This window comes from Carcharodon carcharias, chromosome 38, assembly GCF_017639515.1.
Source record: "Carcharodon carcharias isolate sCarCar2 chromosome 38, sCarCar2.pri, whole genome shotgun sequence".
In the NCBI taxonomy this organism is placed as follows: domain Eukaryota; kingdom Metazoa; phylum Chordata; class Chondrichthyes; order Lamniformes; family Lamnidae; genus Carcharodon; species Carcharodon carcharias.
In genome coordinates this window covers 2,443,451-2,462,677 of record NC_054504.1, presented here as the reverse complement: position 1 = coordinate 2,462,677, position 19,227 = coordinate 2,443,451, and the positions used below count along the sequence as shown (strand labels likewise).

At 57.9% G+C, this 19,227-nt stretch overlaps 1 protein-coding gene across 1 annotated transcript in view; it reads left to right on the top strand.

Annotated features, from left to right (window-relative positions):
• Window positions 1-5,197, top strand: part of sgf29 (SAGA complex associated factor 29) — a 6,300-nt gene extending 1,103 nt beyond the window's left edge. The window contains exons 2-5 of the mRNA XM_041180019.1: window positions 685-831; window positions 1,959-1,994; window positions 2,784-2,946; window positions 4,798-5,197. Coding sequence (XP_041035953.1) covers window positions 685-831; window positions 1,959-1,994; window positions 2,784-2,946; window positions 4,798-4,914 — 463 coding nt within the window. The 3' untranslated portion in view covers window positions 4,915-5,197. The remainder of the gene's footprint in view (window positions 1-684; window positions 832-1,958; window positions 1,995-2,783; window positions 2,947-4,797) is intronic.
• Window positions 5,198-19,227: the final 14,030 nt, after the last annotated feature.

Here is a 19,227-nt window from a genome sequence, read left to right as displayed (position 1 = left end):
CTCTCTCCCCCTCGCCTCTCTCTCTCTCCCCCCTCGCCTCTCTCTCTCTCCCCCTCGCCTCTCTCTCTCTCCCCCTCGCCTCTCTCTCTCTCCCCCTCGCCTCTCTCTCTCTCCCCCTCGCCTCTCTCTCTCTCTCCCCCTCGCCTCTCTCTCTCTCTCTCTCTCTCTCTCTCTCCCCCTCGCCTCTCTCTCTCTCTCTCTCTCTCTCTCCCCCTCGCCTCTCTCTCTCTCTCCCCCTCGCCTCTCTCTCTCTCTCCCCCTCGCCTCTCTCTCTCTCCCCCTCGCCTCTCTCTCTCTCCCCCTCGCCTCTCTCTCTCTCCCCCTCGCCTCTCTCTCTCTCCCCCTCGCCTCTCTCTCTCTCCCCCTCGCCTCTCTCTCTCTCCCCCTCGCCTCTCTCTCTCTCCCCCTCGCCTCTCTCTCTCTCTCCCCCTCGCCTCTCTCTCTCTCTCTCTCCCCCTCGCCTCTCTCTCTCTCTCTCTCCCCCTCGCCTCTCTCTCTCTCTCTCTCTCTCTCTCTCTCTCCCCCTCGCCTCTCTCTCTCTCCCCCTCGCCTCTCTCTCTCTCTCTCTCCCCCTCGCCTCTCTCTCTCTCTCTCTCTCTCTCTCTCCCCCTCGCCTCTCTCTCTCTCTCCCCCTCGCCTCTCTCTCTCTCTCTCTCTCTCTCTCTCTCTTCCCCGCCCCCCCAGACCTCCCCCGCTCTGTGGGGCGATCCCAGCCTCCAGTGACTATGTGGCGAAGCCGGGGGATAAGGTTGCAGCGAGGGTGAAGGGTCTGGACGGCGATGAGCAGTGGATCCTCGCTGAGGTGGTCAGCTACAGCCACACGGCCAACAAGTGAGTGAGGGCCAGGGGGAGGGTGAGGGGTGAGGGTAGGGGTAGAGGGGTAGGGGTGGAGGGTGAGGGTAGGGGTAGAGGGGAAGGGATTGGGGTGGGGGTAGGGGTGGAGGGGAAGGGATGGAGGTGAGGGTTGGGGTGAGTGTTGGCGTGGAGGGTGAGGGTAGGGATGGAGGGGAAGGGGTGGAGGGTGAGGGTAAGTGTGGAGGGTGAGGGTAAGTGTGGAGGGTGAGGGTAAGTGTGGAGGGTGAGGGTAGGGGTGGAGGGTGAGGGATGGGGGTGAGGTTAGGGGTGGAGGGGTTAGGGACGGAGGGGGAGGGGCAGAGGGTGAGGGTAGGGGTGGAGGGTGAGGGTAGGGGTGGAGGGGTAGGGGCGGAGGGCGAGGGTAGGGGCGGAGGGCGAGGGTAGGGCAGAGGGTAGGGGCGGAGGGTAGGAGGGAGGGTGAGAGTAGGGGTGGCGGGCGAGGGTAGGAGGGAGGGTGAGGGTAGAGGTGGAGGGTGAGGGTAGGGGCGGAGGTTAGGAGGGAGGGTGAGAGTAGGGTTGGAGGGTGAGAGTAGGGTTGGAGGGTGAGGGTAGGGTTGGAGGGTGAGGGTAGAGGTGGAGGGCGAGGGTAGGAGGGAGGGCGAGGGTAGAAGTGAAGGGCGAGGGTAGGGGCGGAGGGCGAGGGTAGGGTAGGAGGGAGGGTGAGAATAGGGGTGGAGGGTGAGGGTAGAAGGGAGGGTGAGGGTAGAGGTGGAGGGCGAGGGTAGAAGTGGAGGGCGAGGGTAGGAGGGAGGGCGAGGGTAGAAGTGGAGGGCGAGGGTGGGAGGGAGGGCAAGGGTCTGGGTGGAGGTCGAGGGTAGGAGGGAGGGCGAGGGACAGAGGCTGAGGGGATGAGGGGGGAGGAAGGGGGCTGGGAGGAGGCAGTTGGATGGGTCTGGAGAGGTGGGGGTAGCACCGGTGCTGGGTTAAAGTTGGGATTTAGGGATTGTGACCGGAATTTCGGGATCCACAGGAAGACTCGTCTCCCCTCCCGTTTGGGTGGGGTTGGGGGTTCCTGGGGGATCCATGTTCCCTTTCCCTCAACACCGAGTCTCAGAGTCACCATCTCTCCCCCTCTCTCTCTCTCTCTCTCTCTCTCCCCCCAGGTACGAGGTGGACGACATCGACGAGGAAGGAAAAGAGTAAGTTTCTATATTCCTGAGGGATGCGGCACTCCCTCAGCACTGACCCTCCGACAGTGCGGCTCTCCCTCAGCGCTGCCCCTCCGACAGTGCGGCTCTCCCTCAGTACTGACCCTCCGACACTGCGGCACTCCCTCAGCGCTGACCCTCCGACAGCGCGGCGCTCCCTCAGCACTGACCCTCCGACAGTGCGGCGCTCCCTCAACACTGACCCTCCGACAGTGCGGCGGTCCCTCAGCACTGACCCTCCGACAGTGCGGCTCTCCCTCAGTACTGACCCTCCGACACTGCGGCTCTCCCTCAGCGCTGATCCTCCGACAGTGCGGCTCTCCCTCAGCACTGACCCTCCGACAGTGCGGCACTCCCTCAGCACTGACCCTCCGACAGTGCGGCGCTCCCTCAGCACTGACCCTCCGACACTGCGGCACTCCCTCAGCACTGACCCTCCGACAGTGCGGCTCTCCCTCAGCGCTGACCCTCCCACAGTGCGGCTCTCCCTCGGCACTGACCCTCCCACAGTGCGGCTCTCCCTCAGCACTGACCCTCCGACAGTGCGGCTCTCCCTCAGCGCTGACCCTCCGACAGTGCGGCTCTCCCTCAGCGCTGACCCTCCGACAGTGCGGCGCTCCCTCAGTACTGACCCTCCGACAGTGCGGCGCTCACTCAGCACTGACCCTCCGACAGTGCGGCTCTCCCTCGGCACTGACTCTCGGACAGTGCGTGAACAGCGATGCTCAGTGTGTCCCTGTTCATCCAGGATTAACTCTCACTCTTCCTTCCTCTTTCTAGGAGACACACCTTGAGTCGTAGGCGTATCATACCTCTTCCCCAGTGGAAAGCGAATCCTGAGACAGATCCTGAGGCTTTGTTTCAGAAAGATCAGCTCGTTCTCGCCCTGTACCCACAGACCACCTGCTTCTACCGGGCCCTCATCCACACACCTCCCCAAAGGGTAAGGGTACAGACCAACCTTCAGTGTCGCTGTACAGATATCTCGCTGAGAGAGAGAGAGAGGGGACTGAGAGACACCAGTCAGTGTACAGATATCTCCCTGAGAGAGAGAGAGAGGGGACTGAGAGACACCAGTCAGTGTACAGATATCTCCCTGAGAGAGAGGGACTGAGAGACACCAGTCAGTGTACAGGTATCTCCCTGAGAGAGAGAGGGGACTGAGAGACACCAGTCAGTGTCCAGATATCTCCCTGAGAGAGAGAGGGGACTGAGAGACACCAGTCAGTGTACAGATATCTCCCTGAGAGAGAGGGACTGAGAGACACCAGTCAGTGTATAGATATCTCCCTGAGAGAGAGGGACAGAGAGACACCAGTCAGTGTACAGATATCTCCCTGAGAGAGAGAGGGGACTGAGACACCAGTCAGTGTCCAGATATCTCCCTGAGAGAGAGAGGGACTGAGAGACACCAGTCAGTGTACAGATATCTCCCTGAGAGAGAGAGGACTGAGAGACACCAGTCAGTGTACAGATATCTCCCTGAGAGAGAGAGGGACTGAGAGACACCAGTCAGTGTACAGATATCTCCCTGAGAGAGAGAGGGACTGAGACACCAGTCAGTGTACAGATATCTCCCTGAGAGAGAGAGAGAGAGGGACTGAGAGACACCAGTCACTGTACAGATATCTCCCTGAGAGAGAGAGGGGACTGAGAGACACCAGTCAGTGTACAGATATCTCCCTGAGAGAGAGAGGGGACTGAGAGACACCAGTCAGTGTACAGATATCTCCCTGAGAGAGAGACGGACTGAGAGACACCAGTCAGTGTACAGATATCTCCCTGAGAGAGAGGGGACTGAGAGACACCAGTAGGTGTACAGATATCTCCCTGAGAGAGAGAGGGACTGAGACACCAGTCAGTGTACAGATATCTCCCTGAGAGAGAGAGGGACTGAGACACCAGTCAGTGTACAGATATCTCCCTGAGAGAGAGAGAGGGACTGAGAGACACCAGTCAGTGTACAGATATCTCCCTGAGAGAGAGAGGGACTGAGACACCAGTCAGTGTACAGATATCTCCCTGAGAGAGAGGGACTGAGAGACACCAGTCAGTGTACAGATATCTCCCTGAGAGAGAGGAGACTGATAGACACCAGTCAGTGTACAGATATCTCCCTGACAGAGAGAGAGGGGACTGAGAGACAACAGTCTGTACAGATATCTCCCTGAGAGAGAGAGGGACTGAGAGACACCAGTCAGTGTACAGATATCTCCCTGACAGAGAGAGAGGGGACTGAGAGACAACAGTCTGTACAGATATCTCCCTGAGAGAGAGAGAGGGACTGAGAGACACCAGTCAGTGTACAGGTATCTCCCTGAGAGAGAGAGAGGGGGACTGAGAGACACCACTCAGTGTACAGTTATCTCCCTGAGAGAGAGGGACTGAAAGACACCAGTCAGTGTACAGATATCTCCCTGAGAGAGAGAGGGACTGAGAGACACCAGTCAGTGTACAGATATCTCCCTGAGAGAGAGAGGGACTGAGAGACACCAGTCAGTGTACAGATATCTCCCTGAGAGAGAGGGACTGAGACACCAGTCAGTGTACAGATATCTCCCTGAGAGAGAGAGGGGACTGAGAGACACCAGTCAGTGTACAGATATCTCCCTGAGAGAGAGAGGGGACTGAGAGACACCAGTCAGTGTACAGATATCTCCCTGAGAGAGACGGACTGAGAGACACCAGTCAATGTACAGATATCTCCCTGAGAGAGAGAGGGGACTGAGAGACACCAGTCACTGTACTGATGGCTGAGTTCATTTCTGATCAATGTTTTGAATCTCTCCTGCAGCCCCAGGAAGACTATTCTGTGCTGTTTGAGGACACTTCTTACGCCGATGGGTACTCACCCCCGCTCAATGTCGCCCAGCGCTATGTGGTAGCCTGCAAGGAGACTAAGAAGAAATGAGCACCATGGAGGGCATCGAGGGAACCTCCGATGGGAGGAGCGAGGGACTTATCATCTGCTCTGTTCTTCCCTTGCTTTTCCCCCTCCCTTTTCCAATGTCCACTTTGCCTCACCAGCTCCAGCTTCCCTCTGCACTGAATATCCCTCGGTGCAGGGTTCACATCTGGAGGGTCAGTGCTGAGGGAGAGCCTCACTGTGGGAGGGTCAGTGCTGAGGGAGAGCCGCACTGTAGGGGGGTCAGTGCTGAGGGAGAGCCGCACTGTCGGAGGGTCAGTGCTGAGGGAGAGCCGCACTGTCGGAGGGTCAGTGCTGAGGGAGAGCCGCACTGTCGGAGGGTCAGTGCTGAGGGAGAGCCTCACTGTCGGAGGGTCAGTGCTGAGGGAGAGCCGCACTGTAGGGGGGTCAGTACTGAGGGAGAGCCGCACTGTCGGAGGGTCAGTGCTGAGGGAGCGCCGCACTGTGGGAGGGTCAGTGCTGAGGGAGAGCCGCACTGTCGGAGGGTCAGTGCTGAGGGAGAGCCGCACTGTGGGAGGGTCAGTGCTGAGGGAGAGCCGCACTGTAGGGGGGTCAGTACTGAGGGAGAGCCTCACTGTCGGAGGGTCAGTGCTGAGGGAGCGCCGCACTGTCGGAGGGTCAGTGCTGAGGGAGAGCCGCACTGTCGGAGGGTCAGTGCTGAGGGAGCGCCGCACTGTCGGAGGGTCAGTGCTGAGGGAGAGCCGCACTGTCGGAGGGTCAGTGCTGAGGGAGCGCCGCTCTGTCGGAGGATCAGTGCTGAGGGAGCGCCGCACTGTCGGAGGGTCAGTGCTGAGGGAGCGCCGCACTGTGGGAGGGTCAGTGCTGAGGGAGCGCCGCACTGTCGGAGCGTCAGTACTGAGGGAGAGCCTCACTGTCGGAGGGTCAGTGCTGAGGGAGCGCCGCACTGTCGGAGGGTCAGTGCTGAGGGAGAGCCGCACTGTGGGAGGGTCAGTACTGAGGGAGCGCCGCACTGTCGGAGGGTCAGTGCTGAGGGAGAGCCGCCCTATCGGGGGTGGGGGCTGCGGGGGGGCGGTCAGCATTGTGGGATCTTGCTGTGCGCCGCTTCATTGGCCGGGTCCCTGAGGGCGACAGCAGAAGCGGCACGCTCCGGAGAAGGTCTTTGGCTGGCACGGAAACGCTTCCGGGAGTCGTGGGGCGCGGAGAGGCCGGAGTTGGGTCCTTCTGGAAGATTCCGTGGTGTGGTCTTCCCGCTCTGTGGGCTGTGTCACGCTGTCCGAGTCCCGGCCACCGGCGTCCTGAGAGAGCGGAGACTGCACGGTGACGATTATTCCCCAGGGACTGGGATCGGGAATCTCACACCCCCTCCCAACCGGCTCTCAGCCTGAGTCTCCCAACAGCTTTCCCTCAAACGTTTCACTTTCTAATTTCTGTTCTGTCCGACTTTGTATTAAAACAATCCTCCACTGACACAGCCTCTCGTCTTTTTCTGGTGTCAAGATCACAGCGAGACACTCACTGTTTGATGGGGGACGGTGTAGAGGGAACTTTACTCTGTATACAGAGTAAATCTCCCTCTACACTGTCCCCATCAAACACGCCCAGGACAGGTACACCACGGGGTTAGATACAGAGTAAATCTCCCTCTACACCGTCCCCCATCAAACACTCCCAGGGCAGGTACAGCACGGGGTTAGATACAGAGTAAATCTCCCTCTACACTGTCCCCATCAAACACTCCCAGGACAGGTACAGCACGGGGTTAGATACAGAGTAAATCTCCCTCTACACCGTCCCCATCAAACACTCCCAGGACAGGTACAGCACGGGGTTAGATACAGAGTAAATCTCCCTCTACACCGTCCCCATCAAACACTCCCAGGACAGGTACAGCACGGGGTTAGATACAGAGTAAATCTCCCTCTACACCGTCCCCATCAAACACTCCCAGGACAGGTACAGCACGGGGTTAGATACAGAGTAAATCTCCCTCTACACCGTCCCCATCAAACACTCCCAGGACAGGTACAGCACGGGGTTAGATACAGAGTAAATCTCCCTCTACACTGTCCCCATCAAACACTCCCAGGACAGGTACAGCACGGGGTTAGATACAGAGTAAATCTCCCTCTACACCGTCCCCATCAAACACGCCCAGGACAGGTACAGCACGGGGTTAGTTACAGAGTAAAGCTCTCTCTACACTGTCCCCATCAAACACTCCCAGGACAGGTTCCGCACGGGGTTAGATACAGAGTAAAGCTTCCTCTACACTGTCCCCAACAAACACTCCCAGGACAGGTTCCGCACGGGGTTAGATACAGAGTAAATCTCCCTCTACACTGTCCCCATCAAACACTCCCAGGACAGGTACAGCACGGGGTTAGATACAGAGTAAATCTCCCTCTACACTGTCCCCATCAAACACTCCCAGGACAGGTACAGCACGGGGTTAGATACAGAGTAAAGCTCCCTCTACACTGTCCCCATCAAACACTCCCAGGACAGGTACAGCACGGGGTTAGATACAGAGTAAATCTCCCTCTCCACTGTCCCCATCAAACACTCCCAGGACAGGTACAGCACGGGGTTAGATACAGAGTAAATCTCCCTCTACACCATCCCCGTCAAACACTCCCAGGACAGGTACAGCACGGGGTTAGATACAGAGTAAATCTCCCTCTACACCGTCCCCATCAAACACTCCCAGGACAGGTACAGCACGGGGTTAGATACAGAGTAAATCTCCCTCTACACTGTCCCCAACAAACACTCCCAGGACAGGTACAACACGGGGTTAGATACAGAGTAAATCTCCCTCTACACCGTCCCCGTCAAACACTCCCAGGACAGGTACAACACGGGGTTAGATACAGAGTAAATCTCCCTCTACACCGTCCCCGTCAAACACTCCCAGGACAGGTACAGCACGGGGTTAGATACAGAGTAAATCTCCCTCTACACCGTCCCCATCAAACACTCCCAGGACAGGTACAGCACGGGGTTAGATACAGAGTAAATCTCCCTCTACACCGTCCCCATCAAACACTCCCAGGACAGGTACAGCACGGGGTTAGATACAGAGTAAATCTCCCTCTACACCGTCCCCAACAAACACTCCCAGGACAGGTACAGCACGGGGTTAGATACAGAGTAAATCTCCCTCTACACCGTCCCCATCAAACACTCCCAGGACAGGTACAGCACGGGGTTAGATACAGAGTAAATCTCCCTCTACACCGTCCCCATCAAACACTCCCAGGACAGGTACAGCACGGGGTTAGATACAGAGTAAATCTCCCTCTACACCGTCCCCATCAAACACTCCCAGGACAGGTACAGCACGGGGTTAGATACAGAGTAAATCTCCCTCTACACCGTCCCCAACAAACACTCCCAGGACAGGTACAGCACGGGGTTAGATACAGAGTAAATCTCCCTCTACACCGTCCCCATCAAACACTCCCAGGACAGGTACAGCACGGGGTTAGATACAGAGTAAATCTCCCTCTACACCGTCCCCATCAAACACTCCCAGGACAGGTACAGCACGGGGTTAGATACAGAGTAAATCTCCCTCTACACCGTCCCCAACAAACACTCCCAGGACAGGTACAACACGGGGTTAGATACAGAGTAAATCTCCCTCTACACCGTCCCCATCAAACACTCCCAGGACAGGTACAGCACGGGGTTAGATACAGAGTAAATCTCCCTCTACACCGTCCCCCATCAAACACTCCCAGGACAGGTACAGCACGGGGTTAGATACAGAGTAAATCTCCCTCTACACCGTCCCCATCAAACACTCCCAGGACACGTACAGCACGGGGTTAGATACAGAGTAAATCTCCCTCTACACCGTCCCCATCAAACACTCCCAGGACAGGTACAGCACGGGGTTAGATACAGAGTAAATCTCCCTCTACACCGTCCCCATCAAACACTCCCAGGACAGGTACAGCACGGGGTTAGATACAGAGTAAATCTCCCTCTACACTGTCCCCAACAAACACTCCCAGGACAGGTACAGCACGGGGTTAGATACAGAGTAAATCACCCTCTACACTGTCCCCATCAAACACTCCCAGGACAGGTACAGCACGGGGTTAGATACAGAGTAAATCTCCCTCTACACTGTCCCCAACAAACACTCCCAGGACAGGTACAGCACGGGGTTAGATACAGAGTAAATCACCCTCTACACTGTCCCCATCAAACACTCCCAGGACAGGTACAGCACGGGGTTAGATACAGAGTAAATCTCCCTCTACACTGTCCCCATCAAACACTCCCAGGACAGGTACAGCACGGGTTTAGATACAGAGTAAATCTCCCTCTACACCGTCCCCATCAAACACTCCCAGGACAGGTACAGCACAGGGTTAGATACAGAGTAAATCTCCCTCTACACTGTCCCCATCAAACACTCCCAGGACAGGTACAGCACGGGGTTAGATACAGAGTAAAGCTCCCTCTACACTGTCCCCATCAAACACTCCCAGGACAGGTACAGCACGGGGTTAGATACAGAGTAAATCTCCCTCTACACCGTCCCCATCAAACACGCCCAGGACAGGTTCCGCACGGGGTTAGATACAGAGTAAATCTCCCTCTACACCATCCCCATCAAACACTCCCAGGATAGGTACAGCACGGGGTTAGATACAGAGTAAATCTCCCTCTACACTGTCCCCCATCAAACACTCCCAGGACAGGTACAGCACGGGGTTAGATACAGAGTAAATCTCCCTCTACACTGTCCCCATCAAACACTCCCAGGACAGGTACAGCACGGGGTTAGGTACAGAGTAAATCTCCCTCTACACCGTCCCCATCAAACACTCCCAGGACAGGTACAGCACGGGGTTAGATAGAGTAAAGCAACCTCTACACTGTCCCCATCAAACACTCCCAGGACAGGTACAGCACGGGGTTAGATACAGAGTAAATCTCCCTCTACACTGTCCCCATCAAACACTCCCAGGACAGGTACAGCACCGGGTTAGATACAGAGTAAATCTCCCTCTACACTGTCCCCATCAAACACTCCCAGGACAGGTACAGCACGCGGTTAGATACAGAGTAAATCTCCCTCTACACTGTCCCCATCAAACACTCCCAGGACAGGTACAGCACGGGGTTAGATACAGAGCAAATCTCCCTCTACACTGTCCCCATCAAACACTCCCAGGACAGGTACAGCACGGGGTTAGATACAGAGTGGGGAGGGAGAGAGAGTGGTAGAGGGCTACAGAGTGAGGGGGAATGGGGAGGGAGAGAGTGGTAGAGGGCTACAGAGTGAGGTGTGGAGTGGGGAGGGAGAGAGTGGTAGAGGGCTACAGAGTGAGGGGTGGAGTGGGGAGGGAGAGAGTGGTAGAGGGTACAGAGTGAGGGTGAATGGGGAGGGAGAGAGTGGTAGAGGGCTACAGAGTGAGGTGTGGAGTGGGGAGGGAGAGAGTGGTAGAGGGCTACAGAGTGAGGGGTGGAGTGGGGAGGGAGAGAGTGGTAGAGGGTACAGAGTGAGGGTGAATGGGGAGGGAGAGAGTGGTAGAGGGCTACAGAGTGAGGGGGGAATGGGGAGGGGGAGAGTGGTAGAGGGCTAGAGAGTGATCGGGAGTAGGGAGGGAGAGGGAGTGGTACAGGGTAGAGAGTGAGGGGAAATGGGGAGGGAGAGAGTAGTAGAGGGCTACAGAAAGATGGGCGAGTGGTAGAGGGCTACAGAGTGAAGGACTTGGGAGGGAGGGAGAGTGGTAGAGGGCTACAGAGTGATGGGGAGTGGGGAGGGAGAGAGTGGTAGAGGGTACAGAGTGAGGGGGTAGTGGTAGAGGGTACAGAGTGAGGGGGAATGGGGAGGGAGAGAGTGGTAGAGGGCTACAGAGTGAGGGTGAATGGGGAGGGAGAGAGTGGTAGAGGGCTACAGAGTGAGGTGTGGAGTGGGGAGGGAGAGAGAGTGGTAGAGGGTACGGAGTGAGGGGGGAGTGAGGAGGGAGAGAGTGGTAGAGGGTACAGAGTGAGGGTGAATGGGGAGGGAGAGAGTGGTAGAGGGCTACAGAGTGAGGTGTGGAGTGGGGAGGGAGAGAGTGGTAGAGGGCTACAGAGTGAGGTGTGGAGTGGGGAGGGAGAGAGTGGTAGAGGGCTACAGAGTGAGGGGTGGAGTGGGGAGGGAGAGAGTGGTAGAGGGTACAGAGTGAGGGTGAATGGGGAGGGAGAGAGTGGTAGAGGGCTACAGAGTGAGGGGGAATGGGGAGGGAGAGAGTGGTAGAGGGCTAGAGAGTGAGGGGGGAATGGGGAGGGGGAGAGTGGTAGAGGGCTAGAGAGTGATCGGGAGTAGGGAGGGAGAGGGAGTGGTACAGGGTAGAGAGTGAGGGGAAATGGGGAGGGAGAGAGTAGTAGAGGGCTACAGAAAGATGGGCGAGTGGTAGAGGGCTACAGAGTGAAGGACTTGGGAGGGAGGGAGAGTGGTAGAGGGCTACAGAGTGAAGGACTTGGGAGGGAGGGAGAGTGGTAGAGGGCTACAGAGTGATGGGGAGTGGGGAGGGAGAGAGTGGTAGAGGGTACAGAGTGAGGGGGTAGTGGTAGAGGGTACAGAGTGAGGGGGAATGGGGAGGGAGAGAGTGGTAGAGGGCTACAGAGTGAGTGGGGAGGGAGAGAGAGTGGTAGAGGGTACGGAGTGAGGGGGGAGTGAGGAGGGAGAGAGTGGTAGAGGGCTACAGAGTGAGGGAGTGAGTGGGGAGGGAGAGAGTGGTAGAGGGCTACAGAGTGAGGGAGTGAGTGGGGAGGGAGAGAGTGGTAGAGGGTACAGAGTGAGGAGGGAGAGTGGTAGAGGGCTACAGAGTGAGGGGGGAGAGAGAGAGAGTGGTAAAGGGCTCCAGAGTGAGTGGGGAGGGAGAGAGAGTGGTAGAGGGCTACAGAGTGAGGGAGAATGAGGAGGGAGAGAGTGGTAGAGGCAACAGAGTGAGGGAGAATGAGGAGGGAGAGAGTGGTAGAGGGCTACAGAGTGAGGGAGAATGAGGAGGGAGAGAGTGGTAGAGGGCTACAGAGTGAGGGAGAATGAGGAGGGAGAGAGTGGTAGAGGCAACAGAGTGAGGGAGAATGAGGAGGGAGAGAGTGGTAGAGGGTACAGAGTGAGGGGAGAGAGGGGAGGGAGAGAGTGGTAGAGGGCTACAGAGTGAGGGGGAATGGGGAGGGAGAGAGAGTGTTAGAGGGCTACAGAGTGAGGGGGGAGTGGGGAGGGGGAGAGTGGTAGAGGGCTAGAGAGTGATCGGGAGTAGGGAGGGAGAGGGAGTTGTACAGGGTAGAGAGTGAGGGGAAATGGGGAGGGAGAGTAGTAGAGGGCTACAGAAAGATGGGCGAGTGGTAGAGGGCTACAGAGTGAGGGGTGGAGGGGGGAGGGAGAGAGTGGTAGAGGGCTACAGAGTGAGGGAGAGAGTGGTAGAGGGCTACAGAGTGAGGGGGGATTGAGGAGGGAGAGAGAGTGGTAGAGGGCTACAGAGTGAGGGAGAGAGTGGTAGAGGGCTACAGAGTGAGGGGGGATTGAGAAGGGAGAGAGAGTGGTAGAGGGCTACAGAGTGAGGAGGGAGGGAGAGTGGTAGAGGGCTACAGAGTGAGGGGTGGAGGGGGGAGGGAGAGAGTGGTAGAGGGCTACAGAGTGAGGAGGGAGAGAGAGTGGTAGAGGGCTACAGAGTGATGGGGAGTGGGGAGGGAGAGAGTGGTAGAGGGCTACAGAGTGAGGGGCAATGAGGAGGGAGAGAGTGGTAGAGGGCTACAGAGTGATGGGGAGTGGGGAGGGAGAGAGTGGTAGAGGGCTACAGAGTGAAGGACTCGGGAGGGAGGGAGAGTGGTAGAGGGCTACAGAGTGAGGTGTGGAGTGGGGAGGGAGAGAGAGTGGTAGAGGGCTACAGAGTGAGGGGCAATGAGGAGGGAGAGAGTGGTAGAGGCAACAGAGTGAGGGAGAATGAGGAGGGAGAGAGTGGTAGAGGGTACAGAGTGAGGGGGAATGAGGGAGAGAGTGGTAGAGGGTACAGAGTGAGGGGGGAGTGGGGAGGGCGAGAGAGCGGTAGAGGGTACAGAGTGAGGGGGGAGTGGGGAGGGAGAGAGAGTGGTAGAGGGTACAGAGTGAGGGGGGAGTGGGGGAGGGAGAGAGAGTGGTAGAGGGCTACAGAGTGAGGTGTGGAGTGGGGAGGGAGAGAGTGGTAGAGGACTACAGAGTGAGGGAGAGAGTGGTAGAGGGTACGGAGTGAGGGGTTGTGGGGAGGGAGAGAGTGTTAGAGGCTACAGAGTGAGGGGGGAGAGGCGAGGGAGAGAGTGGTAGAGGGCTAGAGAGTGATCGGGAGTAGGGAGGGAGAGGGAGTGGTACAGGGTAGAGAGTGAGGGGAAATGGGGAGGGAGAGAGTAGTAGAGGGCTACAGAAAGATGGGCGAGTGGTAGAGGGCTACAGAGTGAAGGACTTGGGAGGGAGGGAGAGTGGTAGAGGGCTACAGTGAGGGGTGGAGTGGGGAGGGAGAGAGTGGTAGAGGGTACAGAGTGAGGGGGTAGTGGTAGAGGGTACAGAGTGAGGGGGAATGGGGAGGGAGAGAGTGGTAGAGGGCTACAGAGTGAGTGGGGAGGGAGAGAGAGTGGTAGAGGGTACGGAGTGAGGGGGGAGTGAGGAGGGAGAGAGTGGTAGAGGGCTACAGAGTGAGGGAGTGAGTGGGGAGGGAGAGAGTGGTAGAGGGCTACAGAGTGAGGGAGTGAGTGGGGAGGGAGAGAGTGGTAGAGGGTACAGAGTGAGGAGGGAGAGTGGTAGAGGGCTACAGAGTGAGGGGGGAGAGAGAGAGAGTGGTAAAGGGCTCCAGAGTGAGTGGGGAGGGAGAGAGAGTGGTAGAGGGCTACAGAGTGAGGGAGAATGAGGAGGGAGAGAGTGGTAGAGGCAACAGAGTGAGGGAGAATGAGGAGGGAGAGAGTGGTAGAGGGCTACAGAGTGAGGGAGAATGAGGAGGGAGAGAGTGGTAGAGGGCTACAGAGTGAGGGAGAATGAGGAGGGAGAGAGTGGTAGAGGCAACAGAGTGAGGGAGAATGAGGAGGGAGAGAGTGGTAGAGGGTACAGAGTGAGGGGGGAGTGGGGAGGGAGAGAGTGGTAGAGGGCTACAGAGTGAGGGGGAATGGGGAGGGAGAGAGTGTTAGAGGGCTACAGAGTGAGGGGGGAGTGGGGAGGGGGAGAGTGGTAGAGGGCTAGAGAGTGATCGGGAGTAGGGAGGGAGAGGCAGTTGTACAGGGTAGAGAGTGAGGGGAAATGGGGAGGGAGAGTAGTAGAGGGCTACAGAAAGATGGGCGAGTGGTAGAGGGCTACAGAGTGAGGGGTGGAGGGGGGAGGGAGAGAGTGGTAGAGGGCTACAGAGTGAGGGAGAGAGTGGTAGAGGGCTACAGAGTGAGGGGGGATTGAGGAGGGAGAGAGAGTGGTAGAGGGCTACAGAGTGAGGGAGAGAGTGGTAGAGGGCTACAGAGTGAGGGGGGATTGAGAAGGGAGAGAGAGTGGTAGAGGGCTACAGAGTGAGGAGGGAGGGAGAGTGGTAGAGGGCTACAGAGTGAGGGGTGGAGGGGGGAGGGAGAGAGTGGTAGAGGGCTACAGAGTGAGGAGGGAGAGAGAGTGGTAGAGGGCTACAGAGTGATGGGGAGTGGGGAGGGAGAGAGTGGTAGAGGGCTACAGAGTGAGGGGCAATGAGGAGGGAGAGAGTGGTAGAGGGCTACAGAGTGATGGGGAGTGGGGAGGGAGAGAGTGGTAGAGGGCTACAGAGTGAAGGACTCGGGAGGGAGGGAGAGTGGTAGAGGGCTACAGAGTGAGGTGTGGAGTGGGGAGGGAGAGAGAGTGGTAGAGGGCTACAGAGTGAGGGGCAATGAGGAGGGAGAGAGTGGTAGAGGCAACAGAGTGAGGGAGAATGAGGAGGGAGAGAGTGGTAGAGGGTACAGAGTGAGGGGGAATGAGGGAGAGAGTGGTAGAGGGTACAGAGTGAGGGGGGAGTGGGGAGGGCGAGAGAGCGGTAGAGGGTACAGAGTGAGGGGGGAGTGGGGAGGGAGAGAGAGTGGTAGAGGGTACAGAGTGAGGGGGGAGTGGGGAGGGAGAGAGAGTGGTAGAGGGCTACAGAGTGAGGTGTGGAGTGGGGAGGGAGAGAGTGGTAGAGGACTACAGAGTGAGGGAGAGAGTGGTAGAGGGTACGGAGTGAGGGGTTGTGGGGAGGGAGAGAGTGTTAGAGGCTACAGAGTGAGGGGGGAGAGGCGAGGGAGAGAGTGGTAGAGGGCTAGAGAGTGATCGGGAGTAGGGAGGGAGAGGGAGTGGTACAGGGTAGAGAGTGAGGGGAAATGGGGAGGGAGAGAGTAGTAGAGGGCTACAGAAAGATGGGCGAGTGGTAGAGGGCTACAGAGTGAAGGACTTGGGAGGGAGGGAGAGTGGTAGAGGGCTACAGTGAGGGGTGGAGTGGGGAGGGAGAGAGAGTGGTAGTGGGCTACAGAGTGATGGGGAGTGGGGAGGGAGAGAGTGGTAGAGGGCTACAGAGTGAGGCAGAATGGGGAGGGAGAGAGTGGTAGAGGGTACAGAGTGAGGGGGTAGTGGTAGAGGGTACAGAGTGAGGGGGAATGGGGAGGGAGAGAGTGGTAGAGGGCTACAGAGTGAGTGGGGAGGGAGAGAGAGTGGTAGAGGGTACAGAGTGAGGGGGGAGTGAGGAGGGAGAGAGTGGTAGAGGGCTACAGAGTGAGGGAGTGAGTGGGGAGGGAGAGAGTGGTAGAGGGTACAGAGTGAGGAGGGAGAGTGGTAGAGGGCTACAGAGTGAGGGGGGAGAGAGAGAGAGTGGTAAAGGGCTCCAGAGTGAGTGGGGAGGGAGAGAGAGTGGTAGAGGGCTACAGAGTGAGGGAGAATGAGGAGGGAGAGAGTGGTAGAGGCAACAGAGTGAGGGAGAATGAGGAGGGAGAGAGTGGTAGAGGGTACAGAGTGAGGGGGGAGTGGGGAGGGGGAGAGTGGTAGAGGGCTACAGAGTGAGGGGGAGTGGGGAGGGGGAGAGTGGTAGAGGGCGAGAGAGTGATCGGGAGTAGGGAGGGAGAGGGAGTTGTACAGGGTAGAGAGTGAGGGGAAATGGGGAGGGAGAGAGTAGTAGAGGGCTACAGAAAGATGGGCGAGTGGTAGAGGGCTACAGAGTGAAGGAGTCGGGAGGGAGGGAGAGTGGTAGAGGGCTACAGAGTGAGGGGTGGAGGGGGGAGGGAGAGAGTGGTAGAGGGCTACAGAGTGAGGAGGGAGAGAGAGTGGTAGAGGGCTACAGAGTGAGGGGGGATTGAGGAGGGAGAGAGAGTGGTAGAGGGCTACAGAGTGAGTGGGGAGGGAGAGAGTGGTAGAGGGCTACAGAGTGAGGAGGGAGGGAGAGTGGTAGAGGGCTACAGAGTGAGGAAGGAGAGAGAGTGGTAGAGGGTACAGAGTGAGGGGGGAGTGGGGAGGGAGAAAGTGGTAGAGGGCTACAGAGTGAGGGGGTGTGGGGAGGGAGAGAGTGGTAGAGGGCTACAGAGTGAGGAGGGAGGGAGAGTGGTAGAGGGCTACAGAGTGAGGAAGGAGAGAGAGTGGTAGAGGGTACAGAGTGAGGGGGGAGTGGGGAGGGAGAAAGTGGTAGAGGGCTACAGAGTGAGGGGGTGTGGGGAGGGAGAGAGTGGTAGAGGGCTACAGAGTGAGGGAGAGAGTGGTAGAGGGCTACAGAGTGAGGGGGGATTGAGGAGGGAGAGAGAGTGGTAGAGGGCTACAGAGTGAGGAGGGAGAGAGAGTGGTAGAGGGCTACAGAGTGAGTGGGGAGGGAGAGAGTGGTAGAGGGCTACAGAGTGAGGAGGGAGAGAGAGTGGTAGAGGGCTACAGAGTGAGTGGGGAGGGAGAGAGTGGTAGAGGGCTACAGAGTGAGGAGGGAGGGAGAGTGGTAGAGGGCTACAGAGTGAGGGGGAATGGGGAGGGAGAGAGTGGTAGAGGGCTACAGAGTGAGGGGTAATGGGGAGGGAGAGTGTGATAGAGGGACAGAGAGTGAGGGGTGGAGTGGGGAGAGAGAGAGAGTGGTAGAGGGCTACAGAGTGAGGGAGAATGAGGAGGGAGAGAGTGGTAGAGGCAACAGAGTGAGGGAGAATGAGGAGGGAGAGAGTGGTAGAGGGTACAGAGTGAGGGGAGAGAGGGGAGGGAGAGAGTGGTAGAGGGCTACAGAGTGAGGGGGGAATGGGGAGGGGGAGAGTGGTGGAGGGCTACAGAGTGAGGGGGGAATGGGGAGGGGGAGAGTGGTAGAGGGCTACAGAGTGATCGGGAGTAGGGAGGGAGAGAGAGTTGTACAGGGTAGAGAGTGAGGGGAAATGGGGAGGGAGAGAGTGGTAGAGGGTACAGAGTTAGGGGGGATTGAGGAGGAAGAGAGTGTGGTAGAGGGCTACAGAGTGAGTGGGGAGGGAGAGAGTAGTAGAGGGCTACAGAAAGATGGGCGAGTGGTAGAGGGCTACAGAGTGAAGGAGTCGGGAGGGAGGGAGAGTGGTAGAGGGCTACAGAGTGAGGGCGGTGTGGGGAGGGAGAGAGTGGTAGAGGGCTACAGAGTGAAGGACTCGGGAGGGAGGGAGAGTGGTAGAGGGCTACAGAGTGAGGTGTGGAGTGGGGAGGGAGAGAGTGGTAGAGGGCTAAAGAGTGAGGGGGAATGGGGAGTGAGAGAGTGGTAGAGGGCTACAGAGTGAGGGGTGGAGTGGGGAGGGAGAGAGTGGTAGAGGGCTACAGAGTGAGTGGGGAGGGAGAGAGTGGTAGAGGGCTACAGAGTGAGTGGGGAGGGAGAGAGTGGTAGAGGGTACAGAGTGAGGGTGAGTGGGGAGGGAGAGAGTGGTAGAGGGCTACAGAGTGAGGGGTGGAGTGGGGAGGGAGAGAGTGGTAGAGGGCTACAGAGTGAGTGGGGAGGGAGAGAGTGGTAGAGGGTACAGAGTGAGGGTGAGTGGGGAGGGAGAGAGTGGTAGAGGGCTACAGAGTGAGGGGTGGAGTGGGGAGGGAGAGAGTGGTAGAGGGCTACAGAGTGAGTGGGGAGGGAGAGAGTGGTAGAGGGCTACAGAGTGAGGAGGGAGGGAGAGTGGTAGAGGGCTACAGAGTGAGGAAGGAGAGAGAGTGGTAGAGGGTACAGAGTGAGGGGGGTGTGGGGAGGGAGAGAGTGGTAGAGGGCTACAGAGTAAGTGGGGAATGGGGAGGGAGAGAGTGGTAGAGGGCTACAGAGTGAGGGGTGGAGTGGGGAGGGAGAGAGTGGTAGAGGGCTACAGAGTGAGGGGTGGAGTGGGGAGGGAGAGAGGGTAGAGGGCTACAGAGTAAGTGGGGAATGGGGAGGGAGAGAGTGGTAGAGGGCTACAGAGTGAGAGGGAATGAGGAGGGAGAGAGTGGTAGAGGGCTACAGAGTGAGAGGGAATGAGGAGGGAGAGAGTGGTAGAGGGCTACAGAGTGAGGGGGGAATGGGGAGGGAGAGAGTGGTAGAGGGCTACAGAGTGAGAGGGAATGAGGAGGGAGAGAGTGGTAGAGGGCTACAGAGTGAGGGGTGGAGTGGGGAGGGAGAGAGAGTGGTAGAGGGCTACAGAGTGAGGGGGAATGAGGAGGGAGAGAGTGGTAGAGGGCTACAGAGTGAGGGGGAATGAGGAGGGAGAGAGTGGTAGAGGGCTACAGAGTGAGAGGGAATGAGGAGGGAGAGAGTGGTAGAGGGCTACAGAGTGAGGGGTGGAGTGGGGAGGGAGAGAGAGTGGTAGAGGGCTACAGAGTGAGGGGGAATGAGGAGGGAGAGAGTGGTAGAGGGCTACAGAGTGAGGGGGAATGAGGAGGGAGAGAGTGGTAGAGGGCTACAGAGTGAGGGGGAATGAGGAGGGAGAGAGTGGTAGAGGGCTACAGAGTGAGGGGGAATGAGGAGGGAGAGAGTGGTAGAGGGCTACAGAGTGAGGGGGAATGAGGAGGGAGAGAGTGGTAGAGGGCTACAGAGTGAGGGGGAATGAGGAGGGAGAGAGTGGTAGAGGGCTACAGAGTGAGGGGGATGTGGGGAGGGAGAGAGTGTTAGAGGACTACAGAGTGAGGGGGGAGTTTTAGACGGATACAGATTGAGGGAGAGTGTCGTAGAGGGCCACAGAGTGAGGGGTGGAGTGGGGAGAGAGACAGTGGTAGAGGGCTACAGAGTGAGAGGGAATGAGGAGGGAGAGAGTGGTAGAGGGCTACAGTGAGGGGTGGAGTGGGGAGAGAGACAGTGGTAGAGGGCTACAGAGTGAGAGGGAATGAGGAGGGAGAGAGTGGTAGAGGGCTACAGAGTGAGGGGGAATGGGGAGGGAGAGAGTGGTACAGGGCTACAGAGTGAG